The following is a 10717-nucleotide window of genomic DNA, read 5'->3' on the forward strand; positions in this document are numbered from 1 at the left end:
CTCCCGGCCACCCGGGGCACTGTTTCTCACTGAGCCTCGCGGGCAGCCCCAGGCCGGGGTGCAGGAAACCCACTGTGACCCTGGGGTGAGCACCCTCCCACAGGCTGCACCACTGCTAGCTTTTCTTTGGGCAAAACATGTTTGCATCCTGCCAGGTGCGGTGGCACATGCCTGTAATCCCGACACTGGGGGGGAGGCTGAGGCAGGAGAATCGCCGAGAATTTAAGGCCAGCCTGAACTACACAGCGAGACCCTGTCTCAAAAAAACAAAACAAGGCCTGGGATTTAGCTCAGTGGTTCTGCTACCTGCCTCGCAAGCACAAGGTTCCGAGTTCAATCCCCAGTGCCAAAAGAAAAAATAAAATCAAAACAGAAAAAAAATGAAAAAAAATATGAAAAATTTTAAAACATTTACACAGTTTAGCTAATTCTCACAACAAATTCTAGGTTGTTTGTTCTTTTGTGGTACTGAGGATTAAAACCAGGGCCTCATACATGCAGCCAGGGGCCTTGAACTACACCCCAAACCTTAGTTTTAGGTATTGGAACCTCTCAAAGATGAGGAAACTAGCCAGACATGGTGGTGCATATGTATAATCCACTACTCTGGGAGGCTGAAGCAGGAGTGTCCCAAATTCAAGTCCAGCCTGGTTATCTTCTGCATACCGCACTAAATCTACAGTGTGTATGCTTTTAAAATCTACATTATACTTCAATCGTTTTATTCTTTTTAAGACAAAGTCTTGCTATGTAGTTCAGGCTGGCCTTGAACTCACAGTGATCCTCCTGTCTTGGCCTCCTGAGTGCTGGGATTACAAGTGTGCACCATCACGCCTGGCTCAATAACAACTTTTAAAAAAACTTTTTAATGGGCTTGGGTCATAAGGCTTGCTATTTGTTTTATTTGCAGTGTTTAGCATTGAACCTGGGACCTAGCACTGAGCTACATTCCCAGCCCTTTCTATTTTTTCCTCCCTTTTTTATTCTTGGACAGGTTCCTGATAAGTTTAGGCTCAGACTTGCAGTCCTCCTGCCTCAGCCTCCCAGGTGCTGGGATTGCAGGGCCCAGGAAGCACCACACCCGGGGCTCTCACCGGCCACGCTCCCCAGAGTGGTCCACGTCCACCACGTTCCACATCACACAGGAGTCGTCAGAAATGACGATGAACGGCCAGACGTCCTGCGGCCTGACGCCCAGCTCCTCCTGCCGGCTGCGCTCCAGATGCAGGTTGTGGTAGGACAGCTCCTTGATCAGGAAGTGGGCGGCCCCTGGAAGGGCGTCCTGACTCAGCTGCCCAGGCTGCCTGGCCACACAGGCCGGCGCCCAGGCTGTGGATGTGTCTGGCTTCCACAGACCGCTATGCAGGGGACAGCGCCCGCTCTGAGAGGTCCACACAGCTGCCCCCCTAAAGCTGCAGAAAACGAACGGGCTCAGTTGCCGTGCCACCTACCGACTCCTGCGCTGTTGAAGACGCTGGGCAGGACCAGCATGATGTGGTTGGGCCAGTACTTCTTGTAGATGGCCATCTCATACTCCTTGATGACCAGCACGTGCAGGTGGCTGGCGCCATCCATGGCATGGTACAGGTTAAAGAGCCCGTGTTCGTGCCGCCCAGTCGTCGGCGTGAATGTCGGGCTTTTTATGCACTCCTGGCTCTGCAGGGCAGAGGTGCGAGAGGAGTCTGTCAGCCTGCCTGCTGCTCCTCCCCTCTGCTCATTTTGGTTTGGTTTGGTGGCTGTGGACTGACTGTCCCCTCCTCTGAAATGCAATTTTGCAGGGTCTCGCCTGGAAAGCTGGGACCTACTTCCCAGGGGGACTTAGGAGTGCCTCTGACGAATAAAAGGCAGGGAAAACGAGCCCTGTTGGCCTTGAACAGTGCCTGGCGTGGAGCTGTCCCCTGGATGTGGCTCCCCCGTGTGCCTGCGGGGCCAGGGCCAGCCCAGCCCTGAACAACTCAAGCCCAGGCCATAAATGTGCATGGCAGCTGGTGCTTGAGGCCTGCTCGGCTTAGAAGGCTGGGGACAAATGTCCCCTTCTATGTCACATTCACGGAGCCACTGCACCCTGACCCCAATGTGAGCTGGCTTCCTTTTTAGTTTGCTTGTTTGGTGCTGGGAATTGAGCCCAGGGCCTTTGCACGGAGCTGCATTCCCAGTCCTTTTCATTCTGAGGCAGGGTCTCACTAAGTCACTAAGTTGCCCAGACTGGGCTTGAACTTGTGATGCTCCTGCCTCTGCCTCCCAACCTGGGCAACTTAGTGACTTAGTGAGACCCTGTCTAAAATAAAAAATAAAAATGGCTGGGGATGCAGCTCCGTGCAAAGGCTCTGTTTAGTAACACGCGTGCACGCACGCACACACACCCACATGGGATTACTATCGCCCAGCTTGACCGGTGAGGAAACTGAGGCTGAATAACAAAAACAGCAGGGCTCGGGCTCCAGCCCCCAGTCCACAGCCCCCTGGAGCCCATGCCCCGCGTACCGTGTCGGTGACCAGCGGCAGACGCATGCTCTCCAGCTGGCCGCCGGGCTGGCTGAAGACGAAATGGTGTTCCTTGGACTTGGGGATGATGAAATGCAGCTGCACCTCCTCGCCGAGCGTGGAGTAGGAGAACGCGAAGGCGTGCAGGCCAGACTCGTACGGCTGGGCGAGGGGGACACCGCCGACGTCAGACGCCACCGCCGGCCCCGATCCAGGGCCGCACTCAGGTCACGGCCACCACCTCTGCCCCCAGCGCAAGGAACCACGGGCGTCTCCCAGATGCACAGCTCCACCTGTCCCTTCCCTCTCTCTGTGTGAGTGGACCCGGCCCTGTGCACGGCCAGCTACAGCGGCGCGCTGCACGTCCCACTTGAGCTCCTAGCAATGCAGATCCTACTGCAGGGGCTGTGCAACCGCAGCCAGCAGTCGTCCCGAAAGAGCTAAAGACATCCCAAAGTTGTGTTGCAGGGTCTCCGGCACCACCCATAGCTGAGTCTTGGAAGCAGCCCAAACCATGGAGCACTATGCTGCCATAAAGGATAAACCTGAGTCATTTGTTGGACAACGGGTACGCCTTATTTTTTTCCTACCGGGAATCGAACTCGGGACCTTGTGCTTGTGAGACAGGCAGCGGTACCACTGAGCTAAATCCCCGGCCCTGCACCTTGAGCCTTTAATGTTAAGTGAAACAAATCAGACACCCAAGCTGAAGAATCGCGTGGATTCGCTTTTGCGAGGAACCCAGAGTATAAATAAAGAACAAAATAAAAGATGGCCGACGGGAAACAGGGAGCTCAGATCTTTTGCAAAAGGGAAGGGAACCAAGAGATGGAGGAGGAAGGGGGTGAAAAGCGGATTCTGATGCGTCCGTGCACGACTTCCCAGGGTGAGCCTGATCATTACGTCCTGCAAACGTGCTAATAAAACTTGAGAAGAACAATCAGCAGTTCTATTTGCTGCAAAGAAATTCTTCTAACTTTTTTTCTTTCATGGAGCCGGAGTTTTTCTTTCAGGGAAGAAAAATACCCGTGAAAATGATCTCTTGCATTTCTCATGGGAGTTGGGGCACAGACACAACACATCTTAATTTCCTTCCCTCTCTTCCTCCACCTCTTGGTGCACTTTCCCTTCAAGATCTGTGTCCCTACTTCCCGGTATCTGTCTTTTATTTGGCTCTTTATTTATACTTTGAGTTTTTCATATAAGAGGAACCTCATGATATTTAAGCTTGTGTGTCTGATTTATTTCATTTAACATTACGGATTACTGATTTTAATACTTTAGAAAAATTGCTCAGAGGTGCTTTCTGATTTTGTTGACCATAAAGTTGCATAGTTTAAAAAACGCGTTGGTGCTAAGTCAAGCATGGTGGTGCATGCCTGTGATCGATCTAAGCACTCTGGGAGGCTGAGGCAGGAGAGTCACAAGTTCAAGCCCAGCCTGGGCAACTTAGCAATTTAGTGAGATTCTGTTTCAAAAATAAAAACTAAAAGTGGGCTGAGGATGCAGCTCAGTAGAATGCCCTGTACCCAGTTCAATCCCCAGTACCGGAAAAAAAAAAAAAAAGGAAAAAAAATCATTGCTCAAGAAGATCCCACTCATAGAGAAGCTCATGGCCAAGCTGAGTTGGAGAAATAAAGCATCTGGGTATCGAGTCCCTGGAAAGGAGACTAAGATTCCAGGCTCACCCACCCAGGCATCTGCTACCTTCCGCGTCTGCAAACCCTGCCCCATCCTTCCCCTCCTTTCCCTTGGTTAGGTCAGAAATGAGGAGAAACGCTAAAAGCTGGGTGCAGTGGCCCACGCCTATAATCCCAGCACTCAGGAGGCTGAGGCAGGGGGATTGGCATGAGTTCCAGGCCATCAGGGCTACATAGTGAGTTTGAGGCCCACCTGAACTGCATAGCGAGACCCTGTCTCAGAAAAATTAAAAGCAACAAAACAAAAAATGAACACCAGACTTCCCACACCCCTGACTCAGGGCCCCTGGCGCCCAGCCAAGATGACACCTCAGTGCCCACAGCCCCACTCCGCTCACGGCCACCGCTGTCCCCCTGCCTATGAGGAAAGGGTGCACATTCTGTACAGCGCCCAGCTGGAAGTGTGTGGGGTTCGGTCTGAAATCGGAAAGTTCTCCAGCACCCGCTCAGGGCTGGCTATGGATTGTGAGATTAGAGTAAGGGGCTTTGGTGACCGTCTCCCGGAGGGTGCAGATGGGCCTGAGACACCAGAGCCCCGGGCTGGCACCTTACCATTCATGCCTGTCCGGAGCAAATTAAATGAACTTCTGTCTTTCTTTCCCTGCCTTCCATTCTTTTTCTGGTACCGAGGATTGAACCCAGAGTCATCACACTGAGCAACAGCCCCAGCACTTTAAAAACTGTTTTTTATGATTTTTTTTTTTATTATTATTTCAAGACAGGGTCTCTTTAAGCCACTAAATTGCCCAGGTTGGGCTTGACCTTGCTTCAGCCTCCCAGTGTTGCTGAAATTACAGGTGTGCGCCAAACAAATATTTTCCATCACAGAGCATCAGGAAGGACTGATAGGAAAAGTGCCTAGACTTGCGGCTCAGCATACAGCAGTGCTCGATGGTGCAAATTCTTTGCCTTGGTGACGCGGCTTTGAACCCGCCACCCCAGGCTTCCCCAGGCTGTGGAATCGCGTTCTGGAATGTTCTGGAACGTTCTGGAATGTTCTGCAGTCACGTCTCCCTCCCAGGCCCAGCCCTCAGGATGCTGTGCACAGCCGCATCCCCAGTGCCCGGGACACAGAAGCACAGGAAGGGAGTGTATGTGGCACCGAATCACCGGGACCGAGAGCGAGGACACCCAGCCATCACTGCTGCAGGCCACCCAGGAGAGGCCGCCTGCGTAGGGGGCAGCAGGGAAATGCGGGGCCCGGATGTCCCGCCGGCGCCAGCGCCTACCTGGTAGCGGGGGTGGGAGCCCATGTAGTGCTGGCACTGCTCGCAGTGGTGGTACGTGTTGTGCGCCGCGTACTTGGACAGCCGCATCCGGGCCGTCTGCCGCCGCACAGGCGGGTCCTCGGGCCTCCGGGTCCCTCTGTCTGCACAAAGGCCCCAGGGGCCCCGAGCGGTGGGGCAAAGCCCCTGTCCCACCCCTGCATGTCTTCACCAGGTGTGACAAAAAATATGGCGACTGCAGCTGCCCAGTGCCACCCAATGGAAAGGTGGCTCCTAAAACCACAACGCTGTGTCCTCGTCCACCTGAGTCACCGGATCTGGCACCGGGTGACTCCCGGCTCCTCCCCAGAGTCACAGTGACCATGAAGGGAGACGTTTGGAATCCACTCAGGACGTGGAGGCAGCCAGGACAGCGCAGCTAAAGACCCTCAGGAGAGAGGACCCCAGAGCTGCTCGGGAGGTGGTGAGGAGATGGGATGAGGGTGTGCAGAACCAGGGGAGGATTGTGAGGGGGATTCGTGGCAAAGCGGCTTTTGTAATAAAACCTGTTAACATCCACCTTATTTTCCAGTCACACCTCCTACTTAAGGATCTACTAAACACCAGTTTAAATTGAGTGCCAACTTAATACGCAGATGCTGTAATGCTGATGAATTGCCCCGATTTTTTTCTTCAAATGATCTGGCAAGATTAAGGAGTTTTTTTTGGCCTGAGGTTATTCTTTTTGTTTTTTCCAGTACTGGGGATTGAACCCAGGCCCTTTGCACTGTGCTACTTCCCCAGCCCACCTCATTCTTTATTTTGAGACTGGATCTCACTAAGCAGCTCAGTAATGGAAGCTCCCTTCCTCCTACGAGCAGGTGGCTGCCCTTCTTGGTTTGGAAGTAGGTCCGGGTCCATCATCACCACCAGATTCATTGTTAAGATGACACAGCTCAGCCCAGCTGAGCTCCAGTAATATATAAGTTGGCAGGAGCTGGGCATGGTGTACACACCTGTGATCCCAGCACTCTGGGAGGCTGAGGCAGGAGGATCTCAAACAACCAAACAAAGGGCAACAACAGTGACTCTCAGGCAAAGCATAGTCCCAGTCTGACCTTCGCTCTTGATGCCCTGCTGGTGAGAACAGATCAGACTGGCGTCTTCGTACTTGGGATCATGGATGAGGTAATCAAAGGGCATCTTTTGGAGCAGCTCCGGGTCCGGCCAGGGGTCACTGAGCTGGGCATAATGCCCCTCAGACTCTTCCCAGGGGCCTGTGAGGTGACAGGGAGGGAGAGGACAGCATGAGGGAGAGAAGGATGTGTTTTACGATGCCTGAGTGGAGGCCAGGAGCAGGGCTGTTGTTTACTAGTGGCTTCCTGGGGAAGCTGAGGCAGGAGGATTGCCACATCTCAGAGCCTCCTGCCATGGTCCAATTTTCGGGACTGTGCCAGGGAAGTGACAATGTGCCTTCTGGTCCGTGTCCCCCAGGAGCCGGCTCTGCCCCTTTCTGTGGGCACAGCCTGGGCTCTGCTCCACACTGAAACTACTTCCTCTTGGGTCCTGCCAGGGCCCTGGGCCCACATGTCCTACAGTGCCACCCCTGGGACTGCAGAGTCCGGCACCCAGCCAGCCCTCACGGTGCCACCGTGAGTCAGCGCCAGGACTCTGCCTCCTGTCTGCTGCCAGCAACACTTACAGCCCCAACCCCACTTTCGGCATGACCAGCACCACCGGGTGCCCCCCAGTGCATGCTGGCTGCCCGCGGGTTGTACAACTTGGATGGCATGACCCTCGCATTATACGAGCTGTCACCTGCAGTACACCGAGATGTTAGTCCGCAGTGATCCGTGCTGTGCTCATCACAGTCCCCTAACTGTCCAGAATAGACGAGCAGGGATGGGGCTGGGCGCGGAGGCACACACCTGTCATTCTAGCACTCTGGGAGGCTGAGACAGGAAGAGTCCAAGTTCCAGCCCAGCCCAGGCAACTTGGTGACTTAGTGAGACCCAGTCTCAAAATAAACTTTTGAAAGGGCTGTGGATGTAGGTCAGTGCAAAGGTGCTGGGTTCAATCCCCAGTGCTGGGGAAAAAAGGAGGAGGAGGAGGAACAGGAGGGAGATGAAGACTTACTATATACTCTGTAGATGCCCAGCACTTCCTGTGTGTTTCTGATCTTCCAACGCCCTGCACAGCTGCAGTAACTATTTTATAAGGCAAAACAGAGGCGGTGGTGTGTTCCGCCACAGGCCTGGACGTTTGCGGAAGTGGGTTCTAATCCTGCCCCTGTCACTGGTCTCTCCCCGGAAGTGAGACAGCAGCCCTGCAGCGTACGTGCTGGCCGTCACCACTGTGGGGCCGTGGGGGCCCCAAGCCGGCCGGCCCTGGTCCCAAGTTCTGTCCTCTTCGGACTGGGGGGCGCTGTGCGGGGCCCTCACGTGTGTGAGGACAGGGCAGGGCCTCTGCTCAGGAGTCCCTCTCACTGCTCTTTGTTTTCTAACTTTCGGTGTATTTTATGAGCGCACACTTGCAGCGCGTGATGACGACATGCTCACGGGGAACCGGCGTGTACCCAGCGCTTCTTCAGGCTCTCTCCAGCCCCTCCTCCTCCTCCCGCCATCTCTTAGTCCCCTTCCTTTTTGCAAAACCTCTATCTCCTCCTACCCTATGAGCCATCTTTTATTTTATTCTTTATTTATACTCTGGGTTTTTCATATAAGAGAAACCATAAGTGATTTATTTCATTTAACATTATGGTCTCAAGATGCATCCATTTTCCTACAAATGACTCAAGCTTATTCTTCTTTATGACAGCATAGTACTCCACAGTGTGTGTATATATGTGTGTGTGTGTTGCACACCACATTTTCTTCTTCTTCTTCTTTTTTTTTTTTTTGGCACTGGGGATTGAACTCGGGTCCTTGTGTTGCGAGGCAGGCGCTGGGACCACTGAGCTAAATCCCCAGCCCTTACACACCGCATTTTCTTTATCCATTCATCTCCTAATGGACATGTTGGCTGCTTCTAAGAGTTAGCTGTTGAGGTTAGCACCGGTAATTTTCTCACTGCAAAGCCCTCTAAGGTTTGGCTCTGATGCTGAGGAGAAGGAGCAACAGCGGAAAGAACCAGCAGGGCCACGGGAGGAAAACCCCATCGTGGCAGCAACGGCACAGTGCCAGGTGCAGAGCCCTGACAGAGGCAGCAGAGCCCCGGCCCGGCCAGAGCCGACTCTCACCGGTGCCGATCTCTGCCTCATCGTACACGTCCACCTCCGTCAACCGCACGAGCATCCGGGACAGGTTGCTGAGGAACTGCAGGTAGGCGCCCGTCTTTCCAATCTGCGGAGACACAGGCGTGAGGAGCACCGCCCGCTCCAGTCAGGCTCGGAGGACGCAGCCTGAAGCCAAGGGCAGTGGATGCGGGCGGCAGGAGCAGCAGGTCTGGCGCTCGTCACCTGAGCCCACGCCACGCTGCACCAGACGTGGTTGCTTTATTTGCTTTAGCAGCACTGCGGGCGGAACCGGGGCCTTCACGAAGAGCTGCACCCCCAGCCCTTTTGTTTTTCAGTTTTGAGACAGCGCTTCACTAAGTCACCAAGTTGCCAGGCTGAGCTGGAACTTGAAATCCTCCTGCCTCAGCCTCCCAGAGTGCTGGGATGATGGGCGTGCACCATCACACCAGCCACCAGCCATGTTTTAGAAAGGACGTTCTCAAAAGATGAAGAAACCCTGCTTCAGAACAAAAGAAAAAGAACTGGCCCTGTGAAACAGTATTCTCCAGGAATCTCACACAAGACACCATCGGGTGAAACCTCACTTCTCTCCTGCTGAGCCCATGGAAAGCACTGTTCTCTTCATCTTTCTCTCTCTTCCTGGATCAGAGGCTCTGCTCCTCCGCCTGGCACTGGCCAGCGCTCTCCCTGTGCGTCCAGTTCATTTAGGGTACAGCTGATGTGGGGCCCAGAGCTCCTCCGCCCACCGCCACCACCACTGCACGTTCCAATACCTCAGCCCAACTCCTGCTCTGGAGCAGGAACTCAGTACATCTTGGCAAACAGAAATAACTAATGTCAAAAATGAAACATGAGGGGCAGGGATTTAGCTCAGTAGTTCTGCCACCTGCCTTGCAAGCACAAGGTCCCAAGTTCAATCCCTGGTCCCCAAAACAAAGCAAAACAAACAAAAACATTTGGAATATATGTAACATTCCCGTTTATATAACATTTCATTTAAAAATGAAAATATGAGCCAGGCATGGTGGTGCATGCCTGTAACCCCAGCATTTGGAAGGCTCAGGCAGGAGGATCGCGCAGGTTCAAGACCAGCTTGGGCTACATAGAGTTCAAGGCCAGTCTGAATGACATAGCAAAACCTTGCCTCAAAAACCAACCAACCAACCAACAAACAGAAAATCTGACATACACCCAGGAGAAGCTCCAGAGAAAAGATCGACAATACATAAAATCAACAAAGGATGAAAATCTATGCTATGCAAAGACTACAAATCAACAAAACAGTTGAACTGCCTAAAAAGAAAACAAACAAGAGATGCACACAGGAAAAAAACATCAAAAAAGAAGTAACAACCAGTGAACATGTAAAAATACATCCAGTCTTGTTAGTAACACTGTGATGTACTATTTCTCTCCTATTGAATAGGCAAGAATTCTCAATATCGATGAGTCTGACTTTGGAAACTGCGAAGCACCCACAGGGTATCTCCCACCACCCTAAGCAGGCAGAGGAGGAAGGGTGGTCAGACAGCGGAAGTCAGCTGGCCTTGAGCAGGAGGTGAGTCCGCCCTGGTCCACCTGCCCACTCTGGGGCGAGGCAGAAGACTGTACCATGGGAATGGCAAGGACTGAGGTGTTAGGGTTCAGACCTAGATGTCCCCCAGAACCTTGTGTGTTCAGAGCTGGGCTTTGGAAAGCAACTGGACCACAGAGTGCTGTGCCCACCGGTGGATCCATCGTGGGTGAGGTCAGGGCTGACTGTGCTGTAGGAGGTGGGGCCTGGTGGGAGGAGGTCACTGAGGTGGGGCCTGGAAGGGTGCATTCCTGTCCCCGGCTCCTCCCTTCTCTCTCTCCTTCCTGGCCACCATGAGGTGAGCAGCTCTCCTCCACCAGACCCTTCCACTATGATGTTCTTGGAGCAGCTGACCATGCACTGAACCCAATGAGACCATGAGCCAAGTAGACCTCTCCTCCTTTAAGCCATGACAGGGAAATAACTAAGAAAACTGTATCATCACCCATACGCCTGCCTCTCTGCTGAGACCCCAGACAACCCGAGAGCCTGGGCCACAAGCACAACACCCACCTGCGGG

The 10717-nt window shown here is 53.3% G+C and overlaps 1 protein-coding gene across 1 annotated transcript in view; it reads right to left on the bottom strand.

Moving 5' to 3' along the window:
* Greb1 (growth regulating estrogen receptor binding 1) overlaps nt 1-10717 on the bottom strand; it is a gene marked incomplete at its 5' end in the record, with an annotated part of 45740 nt that overhangs the window by 5607 nt on the left and 29416 nt on the right. Inside the window, 7 exon segments of the mRNA XM_033756076.1 lie at nt 1095-1269; nt 1452-1656; nt 2485-2646; nt 5414-5553; nt 6508-6666; nt 8628-8763; nt 10350-10387. Of these exon segments, the coding sequence (XP_033611967.1) occupies nt 1095-1269; nt 1452-1656; nt 2485-2646; nt 5414-5553; nt 6508-6666; nt 8628-8763; nt 10350-10387 (1015 nt within the window).

This window comes from Fukomys damarensis, unplaced genomic scaffold (assembly GCF_012274545.1).
Source record: "Fukomys damarensis isolate Sample0158 unplaced genomic scaffold, DMR_v1.0_HiC HiC_scaffold_25, whole genome shotgun sequence".
In the NCBI taxonomy this organism is placed as follows: Eukaryota; Metazoa; Chordata; class Mammalia; order Rodentia; family Bathyergidae; genus Fukomys; species Fukomys damarensis.